The following is a 26,349-nucleotide window of genomic DNA, read 5'->3' as shown; positions in this document are numbered from 1 at the left end:
CCCCTTTATTTAAACACAGAACCCCTTTCTGCTTTACATCAATGAACAAAGCTTTACTGTGACTAGATTAATTTATGACAGAACCAAAAAGACACATGGAAACCCATTTACAGCTACTCAGGAAAAAAAAAAAGAGCAATCTCCAGGCCTAACCGCTAATCTCTCAATGGGTGCTCTGTTTCATGGACAAGAACAAGTTACTCCCTGTCAAATGTAAAGATCGAAACCTGAAACATGGAGATCCTGATTTGAATTTTATGGCAGATGAGGGGTGAATAAGATTTCCCGATGATTGGTTAGAGAAGCGTGGTTGGAAGAGAACTGTGGAAGGATTCATGGTTAAATAAATATGTGTAAGCTTATAAATTCAAAATATGCACATGTGGCATGAGTAGGTGGATAAATGTAAATGTTAAGGGCAGCTGTTGGAAGATGGAACTTAATCAGAGGATGCCTCCTGGATGGAATAGGTGGGTTTGCAGGAAAGCTTTGAAGATGGACTTTTTTTTTTTTAATGGTATTTGTTCAGCGCTTACTATGTGCCTGGCACTGTTCTAAGAGTTGGGGTAGATACAAGCTAATCGGCTGGTGCACTGCAGAGGCTACAGGAAAGCAGAGGAAGCCGTTTAAATCATCGGATTTTTAACGAACACGAATGGCTTCTTTCAGATTACAGTGTAACAAACCATGTTCTTACTCAAACCAGCAAACTGCATTGGACTGAGGGTCAGTTTCCCCCTCCCCGCCCAGTTCTTTCTCTAGCCTTTTTGTTCTCTGTGATCTCATTCCAGGCACTCGCCCTGCCCGCCCGAGGAAAGCACGTAGTGTTATTTCCAAACTGCACCCGTTGTCCTCTTGAACAAAAGGGAGGCAGAGTTAATATTACTTTTTCCTTTCCCCAAAGTGCTTTCACATCAGTTACCTCATTCTACCCCCACAATATCCTTGCGAGTAGGGATGAGGCAGGTATTATTTTCCCCATTTAACAGATGAGGAAACAGAGGCTCACAGAGGCTATCAGCCACCAATCGCTCTATCGTATTTATTGAGCACTGTGTGTTTTCTAACCACAAGGAGCTTACGGCCTAGAGGGGGAGACAGGCATTAAAATCAATTATGGATATTCATTCATTCAATCGTTCATTCAATCATATTTATTGAGTACTTACTATGTTGTGCAGGACACTGTACTAAGCGCTTGGAATGTACAATTCGGCAACAGACAGAGACAATCCCTGCCCAATAACGGGCTCAGTCTAAACGGGGGAGACAGACAGTAAAACAAAACAGAACAAAACAAAGCAAGTAGTCTGGTGTAAATATCATCAAGATAAATAGAATCATAGATATGTACACACCATTAACAAAATAGAGTAATAAATAATTTATACAAATATGCACAGTGCTATGGGGAGGGGAAGGGGGAAGAGCAGAGGGCGGGAGAAGGGGGAATGGGGAGGGGAGGAAGAGCAAAGGGAAAGGAGGGTCAGTCTGGGAAGGCCTCCTGGAGGAGGTGAGCTCTCGGTAGGGCTTCGAAGAGGGGAAGAGAGTTAACTTGGCGGATGTGAGGAGGGAGGGCATTCCAGGACAGCGATAGGACGTGGGCCGGGGGTCGATGGCGGGACAGGTGCGAATGGGGTACCATGAGGAGGTGAGCGGCAGAGGAGAGGAATGTACGGGGTGGGCAGTAGAAGTAGAGAAGGGAGGTGAGGTAGGAGGGGGCAAGGTGATGGAGAGCTTTGAAGCCAAGAGTGAGGAGTTTTTGTTTCGTGTGAAGGTTGATAGGCAACCACTGGAGGTTTTTGAGGAGGGGAGTGACATATCCAGAACGTTTCTGTAGGAAGATGATCCGGGCACCGTAATGAAGAATTGACTGGAGCGGGGAGAGACAGGAGGAAGGGAGATCAGAGAGAAGGCTGACACAATAATCCAGTCGGGATATTATGAGATATTATGAATATTCATTCATTCACTCATATTTATTGAGCATTTACTATGTGCAAAGCACTGTACTAAGCACTTGGAAAGTACAATTCGTCAATAGATAGAGACAATCTCTACCCAAAGGGTGAATAGCAAGTGCTTAAAGGGTACAAATCCAAGTGCCAGGGTGGCTCAGAAGGGAATGGAAGTAGGGGAAATGAGGGCTTAGTCGGGGAAGTTCTCTTGGAGGAGATGTGATTTTAATAACTGTTACACTATATCCCCTGAATGTTTAGTACAGTACTCTGCACACATAAGCGATCCATAAATAAGACTGATTGATTTAATAAAGCTTTGAAGGTGGGGAAGAGTGATGGTCTGTCGGATATGAAGGGGGAGGGAGTTCCCAGGCCAGAGAGCGGACACGGGTGAAAGGTCGGCGGCGAGATAGATGAGAACTAGTGATAGATTCATTCAATAGTATTTACTGAGCGCTTACTATGTGCAGAGCACTGTACTAAGCGCTTGATAGATGCTAACCTAGTGAGTAGGTTAGCATTAGAGGAGTGAAGTGAGAGGGCTGGGTTGTAGTAGGAAATCAGCAAGGTAAGGTAGGAGGGGGTAAGGTTTAAAAGGAGTTTCTGCTTGATGTGGAGTTGTGCCGGCAACCCCTGGAGGTTCTTGACGAGTGGCGAGACAGGGAATGAATACTGAGAAAAATGATCTGGCCAGCAGAGTGAAGTCTGGACTGAAGTAGGGAAAGACAGGAGGCAGGGAAGTCAGCGAGGAGGCTGACGCAGTAGTCAAGGCAGGTTAGGATAAGTGTTTGTATCAGCAAAGTAGCCGTTTGCGGGGAGAGGGAAGGGTGGACTTTAGAGATGTTGTGAAGGTAGAACTCACAGGCTTTGGTGACAGATTGACTACATGATATGAATGAGAGAGTGCAATCGATCAATTATTGAGTGCTTACCGTGAGCACTGCACTCTACTAAGTGCTTGGGAGAGTCGGATCTAATGGAGTTGGTAGACACGTTTCATGACCATGAGGGGCTTACGGTCTAGGGGGATGACTGGATCACGGTCACACAGCAGTCTGGGCACAAAGCCGGGGCTAGAACCCAGGTTTCCTCTACTCCCAGCCCTATGCTCTTTCCATTAGGCCGCACCACTCCCCAACAGAATGACTTACTTAGACTGTAGAGCCCCATCTACTAAGCACTTAGTACGATTCTCTGCACTCAGTAGGCGCTCAATAAATATGATTGATTGATTGCTGTGGGACAAGGACTTTGTCCAAACCGATCAAATCGTATCTACCCAACTCAGAACGGTGCTTGGCACATAATTAACAAATGCCATTATAAAAAAATTAAAACATCATGTTCCTGGGCATTTCCTCTCTGAAATGGGCTCCAAGGGCATCTGTTATCCCAAATGTCCTTGAAATTTAGGATTAGTGGCTAGATTGTCAACAAACAGGAAGCGGGAGGAAGGAAAGTGTGAGAGAAAGGGCTTGAAATGAACCTGATAGTTTAATGCTCCATCCCTTTCCATCTCCTGGGCCATTTTCAGATCCAATCTCTACTAGGATTTCCCTGTTTCTTTCATTTTTCCCCTTAACTTCCCTGCAAAGGATGGACACTCTTGTTAAGGACCAGATGAAAGATCTGGCCATGCCCAAAAGCCTTAGCAGTAGCAGCGACAGCTAAGAAACAGCGTGGCTCAGTGGAAAGAGCACGGGCTTGGGAGTCAGAGGTCGTGGGTTCTAATCCTGACTCCACACTTATCAGCTGTGTGACTTTGGGCAATTCACTTAACTTCTCTGTGCCTCAGTTACCTCATCTGTAAAATGGGGATGAAGACTGTGACCCTCACGTGGGACAACTTGATTACCCTGTATCTACCCCAGCGCTGAGAACAGTGCTCGGCACATAGTAAGCGCTTAACAAATACCAACATTATTAGTAGTAGTAGTAATGATATTTATTACTTACTGGGATCTAAGCACTGGGAAAGAATATATACATGGGAATTAGATACAGTTCACGGTCTAGAGGAGGCTTACGTTTTAAATCTGTAAAGTGGGGAGAGAAGACTGGTGACAGTCACATAAGCCACAAATCATTATGACTAAATAAAAACTGAGAACAGACTCAACAGGCTGCTTTCCACAGCTCATTTAACTAAACAATCCTGCTGTGATAAATCAAAGACTCTCCCCCTCCGACCCCGCCCCCCCACCCAACCCCCAGAGGGTAAGATCAATGTGGGTAGGGAATGTGTCTGTTTATTGCTTTATTGTAAACGATTACTACAGTGCTCTGCAAACAATAAGCGCTCAATAAATACGACTGATTGGCTGGGTCACTTTAAAAAGTTACTTTGCTTTTGCTAACTGCTTTCCTTTTCTCCCTGGTAAAGAGGAGGGCTAAGAAATTATGGAAGCAATGGAGCCTTGTTGTCCGCACCTCTGACTCACTTCTCTCAGCCATATTCATTCAATAGTATTTATTGAGCGCTTACTATGTGCAGAGCACTGTACTAAGCGCTTGGAATGTACAATTCACCATAAAGAAGTAACAATGATATTTATCTTTTTTTTTTTAAAAAAATAGCATTTGTTAAGCATTTACTATGTGCTAGGCACCGTACTAAGCACTAGGGTAGATACAAGCTAATCAGGTTAGAAATAGTTCAGTGTCCCACACGGGACTCACAGTCTTAATCCCCACTTTGCAGGTGGATAATTGAAGCACAGAGAAGTTAAGTGGCTTGCCCAAGGTCACACAGCAGACAAGCGGTAGACTTGGGATTAGAACCCAGGTCCACCAACTCCCAGGCCCGTGCTCTATCCCCTACGCCATGTTGCTGGCTCAGTGGAAAGAGCCCGGGCTTTGGAGTCAGAGGTCATGGGTTCGACTCCCGGCTCTGCCACTTGTCAGCTGTGTGACTCTGGGCAAGTCACTTAACTTCTCTATGCCTCAGTTACCTCATCTGTAAAATGGGGATTAAGACTGTGAGCCCCACGTGGGACAACCTGATTCCCCTGTGTCTACCCCAGCGCTTAGAACAGTGCTCTGCACATAGTAAGTGCTTAACAAATACCAACATTATTATTATTATTCTCTAAGAATCTCCTGCTTCTTAATGCTGCGAGGCTTGTATGATGGTGTTCTTAATAGCCCGACCACAGAAAGAAGCTGACAATGAAACCATTTTCACACGGAAAATAATAAAGTGGGCAGAGTGGTCAACAGACAATCCTCTATGCCTTTGGAAATAGTTTCTTTATCAATTTTTACAATGAACCATCAACTCAACTGGGGTTCTTGGCTGGTGAAGTAAAACTACAGCGGCTGGAGGGATTCGCTTTCAACAAGTTAACACAGCCAGACTGCATACTGGGGGTCGCTCTCGGGACTGTGGCAGAGGGCCAAGAGCGTTAAGAACGTCAATTGTCAGTGGCTGTTCTGAAATATACTTTATAGCAGAAAATATAAACTAAATAACTCATTATTACCAGTAAACTGAAATCCAGCCACCTCAAGTTTAGAGGTATTTGGTCAATGACACCCCCCTCAGGCTCGCAGCTGGAGAGTTTCCAGTGCTCTACCAGTCTCGACTACGAGAGGGAGAATCAAGTAGAGGAGCTGTGGGACTGTGGGCAAGTCACTTCACCTCTCTGTGCCTCAGTTACCTCATCTGTAAAATGGGGATGAAGACTGTGAGCCTCACATGGGACAACCTGATTACCCTGTATCTCCCCCAGCGCTTAGAACAGTGCTCTGCACATAGTAAGCGCTTAACAAATACCAACATTATTATATATCCATTCCATTCTTAGCTTGGCCAGTGGTTAGCGAGTGGAAGGCCATCTGCTACAAGTCAAAACTCACCTGTGCCGGGCAGCAGCGTATTGGGAGAGAGTCGAGGGCAGAGATTCCAGTTTACAGCGCGGAAGGAGGCAGTGGTAAACCACTTCCGGATTTTTGCCAAGAAAACTCTACGGGTACGCTTCCAGAACGACTGTGGATGGAGGTGGGGCGTTCTGGGAAAGATGTGTCCTTGGCATCACTAAGGGTCGGAGACAACTCCGCAGCATAAAACAGGACAAGGTCAATGACACCCAGAAAAGACCAGATAAGTACTTCAATACTGTTGCAACACCAGTGGGAAAAGCATCTGTGGCAGCAACAGCTATTTCAAGAGCAATAGGAAATATTTATCTAACAGGATTGATGTTTCTTAGAGTCTTATACCACACAGACTTCTGGCTGCTCAGGGAAAGTGATTTCATTAAACGTTTCAAGCTAGAAATACTTTCCCATATGCTAGTAATGGGATGAAAGCTATCTCCCCTTCGTCCCTCCTACCATCTGTCTCCAAACGCCTTGAGCGACTTGTCTACACCTGCCGCCTCTACTTCCTCTCCTCCAATTCTCTCCTTGATCCTCTCCAACCTGGTTTCCGTCCTCTTTGCTCCACAGAAATCACCCTCAAAGGTCACCAATGATCTCCTTCTTGCCAAAGCCAAAGGTCTCTACTCCATCCTAATCCTCCTCGACCTCTCAGCTGTCTTTGATACCGTGGGCCACCTTCTTCTTGTGGAAATATTATCCGACCTCGGCTTCACAGACACCGTCCTCTCCTGGTTCTCCTCGCATCTCTCCGACTACTCATTCTCCGTCTCTTTCGTGGGCTCCTCCTCTGCCACCCACCACCTTAACTGTAGGAGTCCCTCAAGGCTCAGTTCTATTCTCCATCTACACCCACTCTCCTGGAGAAGTTATTCGCTCCCAGGGCTTCAACTACCATCTCTCTGAGGATGATTTCCAAAACTACAACTCTCGCCTTGATCGCTCTCTTTCTCCGCAGTCTCGTATTTTCTCCTGCCTTCAAGACACCTCTATTTGGATGTCCTGCCCACACCTCAAACTTAACATGTACAAAACAGAACTCCTCATCTTCCCACCCAAACCTTGTTCTCCTCCTGGCTTTTCCATCACTCTAGACAGCACCACCACCCCTCAGTCTCACAAGCCTGCGACCTTGGTATTATCCTCTTCTCATCTCTCTCGTTCAACCCATATTCAGTCTGTCACCAAATCCTGTCAGTTCGACCTCCTCAACATCTGCCCTTTACTTTCCATCTAAACTGCTACCTTCGGCTCCGCCGCTTGTCTGCTGTGTGACCTTGGGCAAGTCACTTGACTTCTCGGTGCCTCAGTTACCTCATCTGTAAAAGGGGGGATTGAGACTGTGAGCCCCACGTGGGGCAGGGACTGTGTCCAACCCGATTTGTTTGTATCCACCCCAGCTTTTAGTACAATGCCTGGCACATAGAAAGCACTTAATAAATACTATTATTATCCCACCTTGATTACTGCATCAGCCTCCTTGCTGACCCCCTGGGATCCTGTCTCTCCCTATTTCAGTCCAGACTTTACTCTGCTGCCTGGATCATTTTTCTAAAAAAAAAATACTCAAGAACCTTCAGTGTTTGCCCATTCACTTCTGCAACGAACAGAAACTCCAGACCATTGACTTTAAAACACGCAATCACCTTGCTCCCTCCTACCTTATCTCACCTCTCTCCTAATACAACCCATTTTGCACACTCGGTTCCTCAGTGCCAACCTACTCACTGTACCTCCAACTCTTCTATCTTGCCGCCAAGCCCTTGCCCATGTCCTGACTCTGGGCTGGAACTCCCTCCCCTTTCATATCCAACAGACCATCAGTCTCCCCACCTTCAAAGTCTTATTAAAATCACATCTCCTCCAAGAGGCCTTCCCGACTAACCCCTCGTTTCCTCTTCTCCCTCTCCCTTCTGTGTCACCTTTGAACTTACATTTGCACCCTTTATCTACCCTCAGCCCCAGAGCACTTATGAAATTATCCATAATTCATTTATATCAATATCTGTCTCCCCCTCTAGACTGCAAGCTCGTTGTGGGAAGGGAACATGTCCACCAGCTAGGTTATATTTTTCTCTTCCAAGTGCTTAGTACAATGCTCTGCTCACAATAAGTGCTCAGTAAATACGAACAATTTACTGCTGACAGTCAATAGTTAATTGCGCATTTTCTCAAAATTGTCTTCATGTTGAACAGAAAATTTTGGCCACTGCCAGATGTGATGTAAAGTAATAATAATAATTATGGTATTTCTTTAGCACTATGTGCCAGACACTTTACTAAGCGCCGGGGTGGATACAAGCAAATTGGGTTGGTCTGATGTGGTCACAGTCACTGTTGGTCACAGTCTCAATCCCCGTTTTACAGATGAGGTAACTGAGGCACAGAGAAGTTAAGCGACTTGCCCAGGGTCACACAGCAGCAAGTAGCAGAACTGGGATTAGCACCCACGACCTTCTGACTCCCAGGCCCATACTCTATCCATTACACCATGCTGCTCCTCTAAAGTAGAAGTTGGTATGACTTTTGCCCCTATTTATTCTGCGGGATCCTGGTAGAATGTTTGCTCTAAAAACCCACCTTTAAGAGATGAAAGCAGGACAGTGAAGTTTGGAGAGTGCTCATGAAACCAGAAATTTTGCCAGGGTCCTAAGGGAGATGATGACTCTGCAAGGGCAAAAAATCCTTGGGACCACTTTTCCACGGATACTTTTTCCACACCCACTGCCTTTTACCTAAGAACTTCCGAGCACTGCCCAAACACAAATCAAATTTCACGTCGCCTTCCAAATCTTTACCTACAAAGGTCTGTCACATCTTTCTAGTGCTGTTCTTCTAAGCAGTCCAGAAGAAGAGTAATGGAGAAGGCTGAAGAGTTTAGGAGCATTCTTCCCCTTGACCATTCACTGGGAAAAAAAATACAATCAATTCCATACTACATCAGAAATTCAGGCAGATTTAATGGCAGTACAGAGGTTGGAACTAGAAACCAAATTCTGCTCCCGGTTCAATATTCTCTAAGACTTTTGTCAACCTGAGGTCTGCTGCTTTGGTGCTCACTGCAAAAACCTCTTTCTCTTACTTTCCTGAGGAGAAGATATTGCTGCTATTTTGCTAATTGTCCTTTCTTTCAGAATGGGGTTGCATTCACCAGAAAAGAGGTTACCTCTAGTTGAATAAAACAGCAACCCCAGAGACTCCGGATTGGTTCGATTCTCCATTCACAAGGGGCCTTTTGGGCCTTATGGTACCATTGTCCTCCGAATAATTCTGCTGGTGGATGATAACTGGGAAATCCCTGACACCTTTTCTTATTCATCTGTGAGGGGCGGCACCAAGCAAAGGAAGGGTTCTTGGGAAGCTATTTATAACTCAAGGGGCCGGTACGAATCAGGGCATGCCAGCAGCACTAAAGTCCTGGTACGGAAGAGACAACCATCTGGGCCGTAGGAGCCGGGGACCCAGTTTGGCCCTGATCCAAAGAGGATGGAGGGTTCCTTCCTGGGAAAGAGGGACAAAGGGAAAACAGATAATAATAATGATAATGTTGGTATTTGTTAAGCGCTTACTATGTGCAGAGCACTGTTCTAAGCGCTGGGGGAGATACAGGGTAATCAGGTCGTCCCACGTGAGGCTCACAGTTAATCCCCATTTTACAGATGAGGTAACTGAGGCACAGAGAAGTTGAGTGACTTGCCCACAGTCACACAGCTGACAAGTGGCAGAGCCGGGAGTCGAACCCTTGACCTCTGACTCCGAAGCCCAGGCTCTTTCCACTGAGCCACGCTGCTTCTCAGATGCCGATTGCCCAATGGGTGATGATGGGGCAAGGTTTGATGAGGATGAAATGTAAAAAAATAGTCCATGACAGAGGCACAGCTCTGGGACTCTGCTGCCTAGTGGAATAACTAACCCCTGTCGCACGTGGCTGAGCCCATGACATTCTGGGATGCCCTCTCCAACGTGGCTCAACGGAAGTCCTGGCTACTGAGCCGGCCAGGCCGCCTTCCTAGATGACTACTGGGAGGCCTTGGGGCCCCGTCACCCATCTCTGAGAAAATTCCCCGTTTCTGACATTGCCTGTGATCGGCATGGTGCGCTTACCACGGGAGGACGGAGGGAGGATCCAAGGATAGGTCCTCCCTAAAGGCTGGACGCAGGTGGGCCCGATCACCGAAGATAGGAGTCCTCTGGAATGGAAGCTTGTTGTGGGCAGGGAAAGTGTCTCCCAACTCAATTATATACTGTATTCTCCCAAGCGCCTAGTCCAGTGCTCTGCACATGGTAAGCGCTCAATCAATGCCACTGATTAACTGATCGGCTGTGTTTGGATTTGGCCCTAGGGTGGCCTGTATTAAAGCAGGTTAGCAACTGGGCTGACCTTAACCGACAGGGTCAGTGGAAGAACTCCTTCCTCTCAGCCCCTACGGGTCTCTCAATTCTTGTTTTCCTGTGGCTAAGAGGATGAAAAGAGGATAATCTTCACCCACTTCCTTCTGTGCCACTCTTACTTGCTCCTTCATTCGTCCTCCCTCCCAACCCCCCATCACATATGTATAGATCTATAATTTATTTATTTATATTAATGTCGGTCTCTCCCTCTAGTTTATGAGCTCGTCGTGGGCAGGACTGTGTCAGTTTGTTGCTACACTGTACTCTCCCAAGCGCTTAGTATAGTGTTTTGCACACAGTGAGCGCTCAATAAATACGACTAAATGAATGAACGAATGAATAAAACTGATATAAATGAGCAGAGCGGGCTCTCATCTTCCAAGCCCCAAGTAACTGACCTCCGTTTAACAGAACTTGGGAGAATCCAGCTTCACAGATATCCATACAACAAAATTAATTCTCTATATTGAAAAACAGTCAAGGAGGGAGGGAATGGGAAGACAACACTGTGAGAGTTTCTTTTTAAATTTTTTTAAAGGGGGATAATTGGAAAAAAAGGGAAAACCCCTCCCAATTTGATTGGCAAATTGGAAACACTGGCTTTTGCTGAAGCAGTAGTAGAAATTTCAGGCACCGGGGGATGGGGACAAAAAGCTAACGGACATATTCTCTTTTTCTAGTTGTGCTTTAAGGTCAAATAATGATAATCTTGACATTTGTTAAGCGCTTACTATGTGCCAAGCACTGTTCTAGGCATTGGGGTAGATACAGGGTGATCACGTTGTCCCACGTGGGGCTCACGCTTTTAATCCCCATTTTACAGATAACTGAGGCACAGAGAACTTAAGTGACTTGCCCAAGGTCACACAGCAGACAAGTGGTGGAGGCTGGATTAGAACCCACGTCCTCTGCCTCTGAAGCCCGTGCTCTTTCCACTAAGCCACACTGCTTCTCATGATGGATATTCAACTATGGGCACATATGGGGATGAAAAGGCCAGTTCAGGACCCATCATCCTGACCCCAATGTGCATACACAGTGACTGCCCTTCGCTGTATTGACATATTCACAGCATGGCTCAGTGGAAAGAGCATTGGTTTAGGAGTCAGAGGTCATGGGTTCTAACACCGGCTCTGCCACCTGTCAGCTGTGTGACCTTAGACAAGCCACTTAACTTCTCGGTGCCTCAGCTACCTCATCCGTAAAATGGGGATTAAGACTGTGAGCCTCACGGGGGACGACCTGTTTACCTTTGTATCTACCCCAGTGCTTAGAACAGTGCTCAGCACTTAGTAAGCGCTTAACAAATGCCAACATTATTATTATATTTGTTATTTGCCCACCTGGCCCAGATTTTGCATTTACCTTGTTTCACGGTTCTTCCGAAACTTCAGCTTGAAAAGAACCACTCCTTTTCTGACTGCAGCGTGCCACGCTAGTGGCGACGAACTTCCAGTTTTCGGCTGAGATGCAGCACTGCTTGAGGCTTTGTTTTACTGCATTCTTAAGTATTTCCTCTGTCCTCCCAATTCCAGCTCGCCCTTTGGCAACTATTTGGTATCCTGTTGCCATCCATTCTCTTAACATATCTCCCCCACCCAGTGCAGCGGGGTAGAGTCAAGACTGCATTTACACACTTATTTATTTACATCCATCGTTTGTGTATTTGCTTAGTTAATATTCCTCTGTCAGTTTCCCTAGGACGTAAGCTCCTTTAGAACAGAGAACAGGTTTTGTGCTTCTGCACTCGCAAGGCACTCAATAAATATCATTATTACTACTAATACAACTACTAGCCTACATGGAACATGAATTGCCCGATGTTCAAGTGGGATTCCGGAAAGGACGAGGGACGCGGGGTATTATTGCTGATGTCCGCTGGATAACTGAGAGGACGAGAGACTTAAAAAAGGAAGTCAGCGTGTGCTTTATTGATTACAGTAAGGCCTTTGACTCCGTGGTTCACAGAAACTCTGGAGCACATTAAGGAGAATGGGTATGCCAGACCATTTAATTGCATTAATAAGGAACCTGTATGACAAACAGGAGGCTACAGCAAGAACAGAATATGGAGAAACAGATTGGTTTCCCATTAGTACCGTGTAAGACAAGGATGTATCTTATCGCCTTATCTGTTCATCCTTTACACCGAATACCTAGTGAGAGAAGCCGCCGGGTGAGAGAAGCCGCCGGATTGGATGAAGAGAAGAGGGAGTAAAGACTGGAGGAAGGAATATAAACAACCTCTGTTATGCTGATGATACAACCCTACCAGCAGAAAGTGAAGAAGATTTGAAGGGCTTATTATTAAAAGTTAACAGAGCAAAAAGATGGGCCTATTTCTGAATGTAAAGAAAACAAAGATCATGACAACTGGAAGTTTTGACACATCTGTAGTGAATGGAGAGAAGATTGAAATAGTTGACAATCTTTCTCTCCTGGGATCGATAATCAATAATAAAGAAACCAGTAGTCAAGAAATATGCCAAAGATTAATGTTAGGAACACTTGTTATGAAGAGCCAGGAAATAGTCATGAAATGTGCTGATGTAACAATTGCCACAAAAATACAAATTGTCAACTCTATGGTGTTTCCAATGACAATGTATGGACAGTGAAAAAACAGGACAGAAAGAACATTGATTCTTTTGAAAAAAGAAAAACAAACAAATGGATTTTGGAGTAAATTAAACCAAAGCGGTCTTTGGAAGGCCAAATGACTCGACTTGGATTAGCATATTTTGTACACATCATCAGGAGGACTAATTCTCTGGAGAAGACACTACTGCTAGGAAACCATGGAAGAGGCAGACCGGCTGCTAGATGGATAGAGACCACAACAACAATAACGGAAAAACCATTAGAAAGGTTGCGGATTATGGCAGAGGACAGAACGTTCTGGAGAAAGTATATCCACGGAGCCGCTGTGAATCGGAAACGACTCGACGGCACTTAATAATAACAACAATAATAAGAATAACAACTACTGAGAGAGTGGCTTCATTCTAAAACAGGCTCTGATAGTGGAGCAAAAGCCTTTTACCGACCAAAGATCTTCAACTCGGCCCATGCCAGGACCACGGTGACTGTAGACTGTGAGCTCGTTGTGGATGGGGAACTCTGTTGCACTGTACTCTCCCAGGTCCTTAGTACGGCGTTCCGCACACGGTTAGTGCTCAATGATCAGGACTGATTAGGCTTCACTGCAAAGGATGAGGAAGGTCTGCAGTTTGGGAGGGTGAGGGGACTTCCTGGCTGTCGGTGACTGGAACTGATAAACAACCAATTCTTCCATGTGCTCTGAGCTTGTGAAGATCATTCTTGACCGTATTGGTGTTATTCGTGTGGCCTGATATTGTTCTTCATTCTCTTAACCTAGTGAAACAGAAAAGGGGTTAAATGGGTTGGTATGGGTAGTAGGATGGTATCAGTTAACTTCATTCAATTGTATTTATTTATTGAGCACTTACTATGTGCAAAGCACTGTACTAAGTGCTTGGGAGAGTACAATATAACAACAGACACATTCTCTGCCCCCAATGAGCTCACGGTCTATAGAGGGACCATAATAACTGTGGTATTTGTCAAGTGCCTACCAGGTGCCAAGCACTGTTCCAAGCACTGGGGTGAACAAAACAATCAGGTGGGGCAGAGTCCCCGTCCCACTTGGGGCTCACGGTCTCAATCCCCATTTCCCAGATGAGGCAACTGAGTCCCAGAGAAGTGAAATGAATCTCCCAAGGCCACCCAGCAGACATGCGGTGGAGCCCGGCAGAGCCAGTGCAGAGTTTTCCAGCAGGTATTTTTATTTTATTGGATTGAAGCGGCATGGTGTAGCGGGTAGAGTACGGGCCCGGGAGTCAGAAGGTCATGGGTTCTAATTCCGGCTCCACCTCTGGTCTGTGTGACCTTGGGCAAGTCCCTTCACTTCTCTGTGTCTCAGTTGTCTCGTCTGTAAAATGGGGATTAAGACTGTGAGCCCTCTGTAGGACCAGGACTCCGTCCAACCCAAATTGCTTGTATTGCCCCCCCGCCCCTCCCCCGGTGCTTAGTATAGTGCCTGGCACATAGTAAGTGCTTAACAAATACTGTAATTATTATTATTGTTATTTTTTTGTAGGCCTCGAGGGATTTTTAATCTCAAGGCTGATTTAAGTGATGAAATATTTATCCATCTCCTTGAATGAAGCTAATCATGTTTACATATTTTAAAATTCCTCCACCCTATTAATGAACGTAATAAAACTTATAGACTTGAATCCTAAATCCCCCAGGTACTTAGATACCCCACTCCCACCGCATTTATGCTTCAGTTGTTTCCCCCTACATGTAGTTTATTTTAGTACCTGCCTCCCCCAACTAGATCAATCAGGGATACTTCTTGAGCATTTACTTTGTGCAGAGCACTATACTGAGCACTTGGGGGAGTACAGTACGACAGAGTTGATAGACACGTTTCCTGAGAGGGTACGTGAGCCGGGAGACAGACGTAAATATAAAAAATTATGAACAGATACGTAAGTGCTGTGGGGCTGAGATTCAGTGAGGTGAATGCCGAGCGCTTGAGGGGTACAGACCCGAGGGCTTAGGTGACACAGACGGGAGAGGGAGGAGGGGAAAAGGCCTTAATTGGGAAGGCCTCAAAAACTCCTCTTCACTGGCTTTAAAGCAGTCCATCACCTTGCCCCCCTCCTACCTCACCTCGACTCTCTCCTTCTACAACCCGGCCCGCACACTTCGCTCCTCTGGTGCAAACCTTCTCACTCTGACTCTATCTTGCCTGTCTCACCTCGGACCCCTAGCCCACATCCTGCCTCTGACCTGGAATGCCCTCCCTCCTCTAATCTGACAATCACTCTTCCTGGCTTCAAAGCCTTATTGATGGCACAGCTCCTCCAAGAGGCCTTCCCAGACTAAGCTCCGCTTTTCCTCATCTCCCACTCCCTTCTGCGTCGCCCTGGCTTACTCCCTTTTCTCTTCCCCCCTCCCAGCCCCACAGCACTTATGTATAAATCTGTCATTTTATTTATTTGTATTGATGTCTGTCTGCCCTACTCTAGACTGTGAGCTCGTTGTGGGCAGGGAATGTCACTGTTTATTGTTGTATTGTACTTTCCCAAGTGCTTAGTACAGTGCTCCGCACACAGTAAACGCTCAATAAATATGATTGATTGAAATATGATTTTCAAAGGGCTTTGAAGGTGGAGAAAGTGGTGGTCTGTCAAATATGGAGGGGGAGGGAGTTCCAGGCCAGAGGACCTAGACTGTAAGCTTCTTGGGCTTGTAAGCTCAGAGAGCGTGTATACTAACTCTATTGTACTCTGCACACTTCCAAGCGCTGAGTACTGTGCTCTGCACCCAGTAAATGCTTGAATAAATGCCACTGATTGATTGTCTATCGATTTCCAGCAAAATAAACCTTAAAATACTTCTGTCAATGTTAATATCTTCAGTAGCTAATAGTGACACTGCTTATTAATACCACTGAATAATTTAAAATTGTTATTTAGCAATTTAAATGATCATGGTCAATAATATTAATAATAATTAATGATATTAATTCCCATAGACAGCACCATCATCCTTCCTGTCTCGCAAGCCCATAAACTCAGCGTTATCCTCGACTCATCTCTCTCGTTCAACCCACGTATTTGATATGTCGCCAACTCCTGGTGTTTCGACCTTCACAGTATGGCTAAAATCCGCTCCTTTCTCTTCATCCAAACCACCACCTCATTAGTTCAAGCACTTATCCTATCCTGCCTTGATTACTGCATCAGATTCTTTGCTGACCTCCCAGCCTCCTGTCTCTCCTCACTCCAGTCCACACTTCACTCTGCTGCCAGGATCATTTTTCTACAGAAACATTCAGGCCATGTTTCCTGCTCCTCAAGAACCTTCAGGGGTTGCCCATCCACCTCCGCATCAGAGACTCCTGATCGTCAGCTTGAAAGTGCTCAATCACCTCGCCCCTTCCTACTTCACCTCGCTACACTTCTGCTACAACCCGGTCCACACACTTTGCTCCTCTAATGTCAACCTTCTCGAGGTCTCACCCCGACCTCTCGCCCACGTCCTGCCTCTGGCCTGGAATGTCCTCCCTCCGCATATCCGACAGACAATTGCTCTCTCCTCCTTCGAAGCCTTATTGAAGGCACATCTCCTTCAAGAGGCTTTCCTTGACTAAGCCCTCACTTTCTCTTCTTCTCCTCCCTTCTGCATTGCCCTGCTCCCTTTCATTCGTTCATGTATTCAGTCGTATCTATTGAGTGCTTACTGTGTGCACAGCACTGTAGTAAGCATTTGGGAAAGTACACTATGGCTCCCTCAGTCCTCTTCCTGACTTCCCTATCACTGTGGATGGTACGACCATCCTTCCCGTCTCTCAAGCCCGCAACCTCGGTGTCATCTTTGACTCGGCTCTCTCATTCACCCCACACATCCAATCTGTCACCAAAACCTGCCGGTCTCACCTTTATAATATTGCCAAGATCCGCCCTTTCCTCTTCACCCAAACAGCTATCTTACTGGTACGGGCTCTCATAATATCCCGGCTGGATTATTGTGTCAGCCTTCTCTTTGATCTCCCTTCCTCCTGTAACTCCCCGCTCCAGTCTATTCTTCACTCCGCTGCCCGGCTCATCTTCCTGCAGAAACGTTCTGGGCACGTCACTCCCCTTCTTAAAAACCTCCAGTGGTTGCCTATCGACCTCCGCACGAAACAAAAACTTCTCACTCTAGGCTTCAAGGCTCTCCATCACCTTGCCCCCTCCTACCTCTCCTCCCTTCTTTCTACTGCCCATCCCGCACGCTCCACTCCTCTGCCGCCCACCTCCTCACCGTCCCGTTCTTGCCTATCCCGCCGTCGACCCCTGGCCCACATCCTCCCGCTGTCCTGGAATGCCCTCCCTCCTCACCTCTGCCAAACTAAATCTCTTCCCCTCTTCAAAGCCCTACTGAGAGCTCACCTCCTCCAAGAGGCCTTCCCAGACTGAGCTTCCCCTTTTCCCTCTGCTCCCCCTCTACCCCCCTTCACCTCCTCTCAGCCAAGCCCTCTTTTCCCCCCTTTCCCTCTGCTCCTCCCCCTCTCCCTTCCCCTCCCCTCAGCACTGTGCTCGACCGCTCAATTGTATATATTTTCATTACCCTATTTATTTTGTTAATGAGATGTACATCACCTTGATTCTATTTATTGCTATTGTTTCAATGAGATGTTCAACCCCTCGATTCTGTTTATTGCTATTGTTTTTGTCTGTCTCCCCCGATTAGACTGTAAGCCCGTCAATGGGCAGGGACTGTCTGTTGCCAATTTGTACATTCCAAGCGCTTAGTACAGTGCTCTGCACATAGTAAGCAGTCAATAAATACTATTGAATGAATGAATCTATAATTCATTTCTATTAACATCTGTCTCCCCCTCTAGACTGTAAGCTCAGTGTGGGCATCGAATGTGTCTATCAACTCTGTTATATTGTCTTTGTTCAGGACTCTGCACGATAACTACGATTGATCGATTCATATTAACGGAGTTTTTCAGAAAGCCGTGTACCCACAATGGTTTACTTTCCAGTTTTTATTATACTTAGGACACAACGCAGTGTTCAGAAGAGGGATGCGACACTCCTCTAAGCCATCCTCTGGCCTACTATGTCAAATGGAGCTTGCCATCTCTTTGAAAAGAGTAATGTATTTCACTTCCCACATTTTACAAGAACTTTGGCTTTAACGCATTCCTTGAACAGTAGGCTTTATGTATAGCATCGACCAAAAAGGACATTTTAAAAGGTAATTAAAACACACCAAATGGGTCTGCCCCAGTGGACTACTGATACAGCTCATACACATTCCTATCTGCTGCGCTAAAGTAGGCTTTCATTTACATGTGATTTCTCACCCTTTTTTGTGGCATCTGCTTTACAGGATCATTTTTAACTTTCCTTCTGCTGAGGGGTTTTAAACTATTTCTGCAACCTGGTATAATGGAATATGTCTTCTAGAAAACTTGAGAGAACCTAAAATGGTGAGGATTATAAGTGCACTGGAGCATAATGTAGGGAGGGGAAGGGTTTTTCATTTTACACTTGATTTTTAGATTTAGCATCCGAGAGTCAACATGACTCTCCGTACCTGCTTGTGCAGACATAAATGATATCAAATGACTCCTAGGTAGCTGGTGTTTTATTTTATAACAATGGTAATCGACTACTAATAGTAATTAAATTAATGTTGATAAAGTATAATCAGAGAACCACAGCCCTAGAAATAATTAATTACTATGATTAATCAATAAAATAATAGGCCGCAGCCCTGTGAAACCTGTCTGGGCAGTGCTGTGGGCAGGGGACATATCTGTTTACTGTTCTGTTGTCCTCACCCAAGCACTTAGTACAGTGCTCTGTGCACAGTAAGCGCTCAATAAATACGATCGAATGAAGGAATGAAAGGAAGGAGAAGCTGTAGAAGCATTTGAATGCCAGGAAGGGTTTGGCCCACTGGACTCTAGTCTGGTCTGCTGTAACGATGAACCTTTATTCATAACGTACATTAGTTCTGCTTGTTTTTATTGTTTTCCATGCTATCTTATGTGATTTTTGTTGTTTTTATGATTTCAATCTCTCCCCCTCTGTCCCCGTTCCTAGATTAAACTCCCGGTTGTGCCCAATTTAGCCTACACACTCTACTCTTATCCAGCTTTTAGTTCGGTGCTTTGCGCAAAGTAAGCACTCAACAAATAATAATAATAATAATGATTATGAGATTTGTTAAGTGCATACTATGTGCTCAGCACTGTTCTAAGCGCTGGGGTAGATAGAGGGTAATCAGGTTGTTCTGTGTGGGGCTCACACTTTTAATCCTCATTTTACAGATGAGGTAACTGAGGCACAGAGAAGTTAAGTGACTTGCCCCAGGCCACTCAACAGACCAGTGGAGGAGGCGGAATGAGAACCCATGCCCTCTGACTCCCAAACCCATGCTCTTTCCACTAAACCATGCTGAGGAATCAACAAAACCAGGCTTTGGGGGTGGGGGAGGTGGGGTCTGTATGTGTGTGTTCATTCCTTTTGCTTTGGTGGAAATGTTTCTGATGCAGAATTCTGGGGCTTTCCCCAAAAAGGGAAGTTGAAATATATAAAAACTTTTGAGTTACTCAAACCGATCACTGAATGATCAATTTCATAAAACTTGGCAAAAGACAACATAAGTGTATTTAAATTTAGACGAGGAAACTCTTGATAAAAATGTGTACCTTAGAAGCTGAAAACAGTAGCTAAAAGAAAGTGACTCACTAGAAGGTGGTTCAAAACCATCATCTTAGAAGTGCAGGAGAAATGTATCGAATGAGGACAGTTTAGAGCATCAAGAGTGACAGGCCAGGTGCAAAAAGGAAATTCAGGGGGCCAACATGGACTATAAAATTAGCTTCAAAGGAACGGCAAAACCTGTTGCATTGTTCTCTCTCAAGCGCTTAGTACAGTGCTCTGCACACAGTAAATGTTCAATAAATACCATTGATTGACTGATTCATTGAGAATAAAACAAATTCAAATACATCAAAATCAGGAAACAGATAAAGGAATCAACAGGATGGTCCCTGGACTACTGTGGGTAAGGGGTGCATTCTGTAATTATTAAAAGTAATAGAAAGATTCCACAGGCAAATACTGGTTTTACAGTGGATGGATGTTTGAGACCAAATCGATCAGCTTAGGCGTAAACAAATCCCTGGGCCTCTTGAGAGTTCTGAAGGAATTTGGAGAGGAAATTCGTTGCACCCCTGGCACAAGCATGTAACACTGCTACATTGGCAGATTGCTTTACCTCTATATACCCAGCCTTCCTTACCAAAACTCACACTCTAGTACACACTGTGTACACACTGCCATGGCCAGTTGCACAAACCGCTTCTTCTCTATCATGGTGGGCTCTATTCAAACAGGCTCACTTTGCCAGAGGAACATTTCCTACCTCCCTACCAGCGCCTGGCCAAAATTCTACTGAAAACTCCCGTTACAGCGGAGCTGAGTGTACATTAGGGAAGCAGCGTGGCTTAGTGGAAAGAGCACGGGCTTGGGAGCCAGAGGACGCGGATTCTAATCTCGGCTCTGCCACTTGTCTGCTGTGTGGCTTTGGGCAAGGCATTTAATAATGTTGGTATTTGTTAAGCGCTTACTATGTGCAGAGCACTGTTCTAAGCGCTGGGGTAGATACAGGGTAATCAGGTTGTCCCACGTGAGGCTCACAGTCTTCATCTGCATTTTACAAATGAGGTAACTGAGGCACAGAGAAGTTAAGTGACCTGCCCACAGTCACACAGCTGACAAATGGCAGAGCAGGGATTCGAACACATGACCCCTGACTCCCAAGCCCGGGCTCTTTCCACTGAGCCTCGCTGCTTCCCTAACTTCTCTGTGCCTCAGTTACCTCATCTGTAAAATGCAGATGAAGACTGCGAGCCCCACGTGGGACAACCTGATTACCTTGTATCTATCCCAGCGCTTAGAACAGTGGTTGGCACATAGTAAGCGTTTAACAGACACCATCATTACTATTGAAAATGATGAGAATCAATAATTACATTTAGTATCACTGAGCAACTACCAACTCTGGTGTATTATATACTCCCATGAGCTTAATACAGTGCTGTGCACACAGTAAGTCCTCCGAAAATACCATTGATTGGTGGATTAATTGAGCACGAAGGAAAACAGTCTGTTGGACGAAAGACAGTGTGGGTTTCCAAAAGGGGAAATTGGGCTTTACTAACCTGCTGGGGTTCTTCGAAGGGATCCGTAAGTGGATGGAGGAGAACCGTAGAAACGGAAGGTCTTTGCGGTCGGGGAATGTGCCACTTCTCTTCTGGTGTACTTAAACTCATTGTGGGCAGGGAACTAAGTGCTTAGTACAGCACTTGCACTCAGTAAGTGCTCAATAAATATCATTGATCGATTAATGGTAAACAACGAGGACTCAGGGATTTTTAAGAGGGAGCAAACGGGGAAATCTCAGTTTGCAGTCACTCTGTTCTTCTGGGTGTGAAATGTCAAACCGACAGGGATAAACGGCAAGCTCAATCATTCAGTGGTATTTCTTGAGTACCTACTAAGGGCTAGACAGAGCGCACCTAGCAAGATACATATTCTCTGCTCTCGAGGACTTTACAGTTAAACAGGGGAGACGGACGAAAATGATTTTAGAGAGTGAAAGCTGGAACAAGGAGGATAAAGCAGGAAGCTGTATGAATACATCAGGACCGTACTTTCCCAAACACTTAGTACAGTACTCTGCACACAGTATGTGCTTGGAAGCGGTGTGACCTAATGGAAAGGGCATTTGCCTCGGAGGCGGTACTAGGTTTCTAATCCCAGCTCTGCCATGTGTCTGCTTTGTGACCTTGGACGTGTCACTTAACTTCTCTGTGCCTCCATTTCCTTATCTGCACAATGGGGATTTACTCCTTCTCCAAGTGACTTAGACCGTGAGCCCCATGTGGGACGGGGACTATGTCTGGTTTGATTGTACTGTAGCTACCCCAGTGCTCAGTACAGAGTGTGCCTGGCAAGTGATGAGTGCTTAACAGATACCATAAAAAATATCAGACCGATGAAACCGCTGAACGACATATTGTGTAAAATACATGAGTCTTGAGGGTAGGATTAAAGCGCATGGGAAGATAGAGCACAGGCCTGGGAGTCGTAAGACCTGGGTTCCAATCCCAGTTCCGCTACTTGTCTGCTGTGTGACCTTGGACAAGTCACTTCCCATCCCCTGTGCCCCTTCTGTAAAACGGTTATTTGTTTTATGGTAGCTGTTAAGCCCTTACTCTGTGTCAAACACTGTTCTAAATGCTGGGGTAGAGAAGAAACAGCATGGAGCAGTGGATAGAGCACGAGCCTGGGAGTCAGAAGGTCATGGTTCTAATCCCAGCTCTGCCACCTGTCTGCCGTGAGACCTTGGGTAAGTCCCTTCACTTCTCTGGGCCTCAGTTACCTCATCTGGAAAACGAGGATTAAGACCGTGAGCCCCGTGTGAGACGGGAAGTGTAAGGCAAATCTAAAGTGGCTCCAAGCTATCAATCAGTACTCAGTAAAAGGTTTTAGGAATCACTGGTCCAGTGTGTACCTGCAGTCCAAATTCCTACTAAACGCTGGGCATCATCGCTAAGGGGATTAAAAAAAAAACAAACCAGGGTTGGGGAAATGGCAAAAATGGGTTGGTCTCATTTTGGGTGGAAAGCGGAAGAAAACTGCTTCAGGGCCCTCGGACCTGGACCCCTCTAGATGAGTAATTAGGGCATTTATTGAGTGCTTACTATGTCCCACACACCGTCCTGAGCGCTGCGGCAGATACGAGCAGGTTGGGTTGGACGCGGTCCCTGTCCCACGTGGGGCTCAGAGTCTCAATCCCCCTTTCCCCGATAATAATAATATTGGTATTTGTTCAGTGCTTATTGTGTGCAGAGCACTGTTCTATGCGCTGGGGGAGATACAGCATCATCAGGTTGTCCCACGTGAGGCTCACAATCTTAATCCCCATTTTCCAGATGAGGGAACTGAGGCCCAGTGAAGTGACTTGCCCACAGTCACGCAGCTGCCAAGTGGCAGAGCCGGGATTCGAACCCATGACCTCCGACTCCCAAGCCCGGGCTGTTTCCACCGAGCCACGCTGATGAGACCTGGGGGAGTGCAGTGACTTGCCTGAGGTCACAGAGCAGACAAGTAGCAAAGTCGGGATTGGAACCCATGACCTTCTGACTCCCAGGCCCGGGCTCTACCCACCGAGCCACACTGCTTCGCACTCATGGTGGGCAGGGACCGTGTCTACCAACTCAATCAAAGCGCTCAGCTCAGAGAAGCGGCTGCGAAGCAGAAGGTCCTGGGTTCCAATCCCGCCTCCGGTCAGCTGTGTGACCTCGGGCAAGTCCCTTCCCGGGGGGGGGGGCGGCGCTCAGTTCCCTCATCTGCAAAACGAGGATTGAGACTGCGGGCCCAACGTGGGGCGGGGACTGGCCTGGATCCGCCTTAGCGCTCAGCACAGCGCCTGGCACACCGGAAGCGCCTCCCAAATACCGTGCCGCTCATTACAGAGCCCCGACGAAGGGTCCGTCTCCTCAGCCCCTCGCACGTAGGCAGTGACGCAATTTCCGGCCCGAAGCGCGCGCGCGCGCGCACATGCGCGCGACCGCGTCGCTGTGACGGACGGGTTCCGGCGCTGCCCGAGCGGCGTCGCTCTGGCACCACCTAGCGGCGCCCCGCCGTCGCCCGGCCGGAGAGACATGGCGGAAGCGGCGGAGGGAACGGCGGAGTCCCGGGCGGGGGATGGCGGGGAGATCGGCGGCGAGGACGCCGGCGGACTCTGGGAGCTGCCGGTGGAAACGGCCGTGCGGAGGCCGGAATGCAATCGCTGCAGGTGAGGGCGGGGCCGAACGGGAAGCAGCGATGGGGGACGAGGCAGACTAGGCCTTTCCTCTGCCTTCCGGCCCCTAACTGTGGGGGTCCCTCCAGGTGCAGTTCTGGGTCTCCTATCGTCCAACTACAGGCACTCGTTTGGAGAATTCATTCACTCCCATTGCTTCAACTACCACCTCTAATGTGCATATTTCCTAAATCTTCCTCCCTAGTTCTCAGGTCTATCTCCCTGTCTGCAGTCTCGACTTTCCTCCTGACTTAAAGACATCTCTACTTGGAAGTCCTGCCATTGCCTCAAACTTAACATGTCCAAAACAGAAACTAGGCCTATCTAGACTATCCTCCCTCCCTCCCCCCCGGCCGTCCCCCTGTCCTCCCCCGCCCTCCCAAAACCGGCCGCCACGCCCTTTCTACCTCCAAGATGAGCGTTGCCCTTCCCAGAGACGACAGTGGGACACCGGTGACCCTTTTGACAGGGTTGAGGGGCGACGGCAGGGTGGCCTTGGGGTCGGAAGGTCACGCATGGGTTCTAATTCCGGAGCCGGGCCTCGGCGACCTCACCTGTAAAATGGGGATTGAGAGGGGGACCGGATCCAACCCCCTTCGCCCGTGTCCAACCCGGTGCCCGGCCCCTAGTCAGCGCTTACCACACACCGTGATTATCATTACTTATAGATGCCCACCGTATGGCCCGGCACCACCCCGGACCTGCTGCAGCACTGTGAAGGGCGTTCCTCCCGGGAACGATTGAGAGGCACAAAATGGTAGCCGGCGGAAACCCCAGTGGAGCCGCTCAAGAAGCGAGTCGGAAGAAATTAAGCGGAGGCAGAGAGTGCGTGCGGCTCGTTCCGGGAGGAGACTGGACAGTGATGGGTTCACGGAAATGGGCCGAGAGCCGGAGGACGCAACGGAGAAGACAATTTTAGCGTAGGCCAATCTTCGAGCACTGAGTTTCCCTCCAGATTGTAAGCTCGTTGCGGGCAGGGACCGTGGCTCCCGACTCTGTTGTAGTGTACTCTCCCCGGCGCTTAGTACGGTGCCCCGCACACGGTACGACCGTTGCTCGGATGAAGATGATGGTAAAAATCCACTCCCGTGCGTGCCTCCCACCTTCTCCATCTCCCTCCCTTCATCCTCCTGGGATGGTCTTCTAGACTGTAAGCTCGTCAGGGGCAGGGAAAGCGTCTGCCAATTCTGTGGTGGTGTGCTCTCCCCGTAACTTAGTACGGTGCTCCGCACGTGGTAAGCACTCAGTAGATGCGCGCGATCGATTGATTGGAACTGCCCCAGGGAGCAGCAAGAACGTGGTCCGTTCCTTTCTTCATTCAATCGTTTTTATTGAGCGCTTACCCTGTGCAGAGCACTGTACTGAGCACTTGGAAAGTACGATTCGGCAACAGAGACGATCCCTACCCAACCACGGGCTCACCCCGTGTCCACCCCCAAGCCCTGCCAACTCACTGCAGGAGCAGATGGCACCGTATATGGCTGGCATGCCTGAAGTTCAGGCCCCGGGCCTCGGTTTGGGGCGGGAGCTGGTGCAATATCAGCACTAAATCCGGTCCTTTTTTTTTTTCTTTAATGGTATCTGTTAAGCACGTATTATGTGGCAGGCGCTGTTCTTAGTGCTGGGGTGGATACAAGCAAAATCGGGTTGGCCGCGGTCCCTGTCATTCATTCAATAGTATTTATTGAGCGCTTACTATGTGCAGAGCACTGTACTAAGCGCTTGGAATGTACAAATCGGTAACAGATAGACGCAGCCCCTGCCCTTTGACGGGCTTACAGTTTAATCGGGGGAGATTAGAATATCCCACATGAGGCTCGTGATCTTAGTCCCCATTTTCCAGATGAGGTAACTGAGGGACAGAAAAGTGAAGGTCACACAGCAGACGAGGAGTAGAGTCAGGATTAGAACCCAGGTCCTGCTGACTCCCAGGCCCGGGCTCCTTTAGGAATGAAGTAAGTAAATACGTGGGCATCGTAAAGTCTATAGGTAAAATCTCACCACAATAGAAACACGCTGGAAGACCGCCCAGTCTTCCTGACAGTGGTTCTAGATGAAGGAATAGTAACAATAATAATTATGGTACTTGTTAAGCGCTTACTATGTGCCCAGCACTCTTCTAAGCACTGAGGTAGATACGAGTTCATCAGGATGGACACGGTCCTTGACCCACTTGGGGCTCACACTCTAAATCCCCATTTTACAGATGAAAGGAGACTATTATTCCCTCCCTGGAATCTACCTCCCTCTCTTGCTATTTTGGGGATTTTTTTCCCTTTTTTTAAAAAAGAAACAACCACAGTCTCGTTCGTATTCCCCAGAAGGGTGCTGAAATTATTTTTTTATTCATCATGATTCGTTTCTTGTCGTAGCCATTTAATGTTACATCTCTAGAACGTCGTCTCGATTAAACGGACCGTGTTGTTTTCACAACTTATCTCTTGTTTTTCTCTTTGTTGCCAATGTATCTTGTTTTGTTCCGCGTTCATAGCCGAACATTCTCCACAACTTTCATAATCAGTGTCCTTCTTAGTTCCTGTGATCCCAGCGTGTTGCCATTTTCTCACGGCCTTCGGCCCTTTCCGTTTTCTGGAAGTCCAGTTCCAGTTTAGCCTGACGTGCTAAATATCCTACCCCGGTTTTGTGTCAAAGGGAAATCACGTTGCTCCTCCCTCTCCCCCTAGTCATTGCCAGACAGTGTCAC

At 47.1% G+C, this 26,349-nt stretch overlaps 1 protein-coding gene and 1 long non-coding RNA gene across 2 annotated transcripts in view; one reads left to right on the top strand and one right to left on the bottom strand.

Annotated features, from left to right (window-relative positions):
• Nucleotides 1–13,149: 13,149 nt before the first annotated feature.
• LOC103164762 lies at nucleotides 13,150–24,474 on the bottom strand. The gene is made up of 3 exons (XR_484320.4): nucleotides 24,286–24,474; nucleotides 24,053–24,199; nucleotides 13,150–13,607 (listed from the first exon to the last, which is right to left on the bottom strand). It is a non-coding gene; the product is annotated as an uncharacterized LOC103164762 (long non-coding RNA).
• The window catches only part of DTWD2 (DTW domain containing 2), a 177,404-nt gene continuing 174,504 nt past the window's right edge, over nucleotides 23,450–26,349 (top strand). Inside the window, exon 1 of the mRNA XM_001512622.4 lies at nucleotides 23,450–23,639. Coding sequence (XP_001512672.1) covers nucleotides 23,506–23,639 — 134 coding nt within the window. The 5' untranslated portion in view covers nucleotides 23,450–23,505. The remainder of the gene's footprint in view (nucleotides 23,640–26,349) is intronic.

Source organism: Ornithorhynchus anatinus, chromosome X5 (assembly GCF_004115215.2).
Source record: "Ornithorhynchus anatinus isolate Pmale09 chromosome X5, mOrnAna1.pri.v4, whole genome shotgun sequence".
Classification (NCBI taxonomy): domain Eukaryota; kingdom Metazoa; phylum Chordata; class Mammalia; order Monotremata; family Ornithorhynchidae; genus Ornithorhynchus; species Ornithorhynchus anatinus.
The sequence above is the reverse complement of the archived record's forward strand: the minus strand, read 5'-3'. Positions and strand labels throughout refer to the sequence as shown.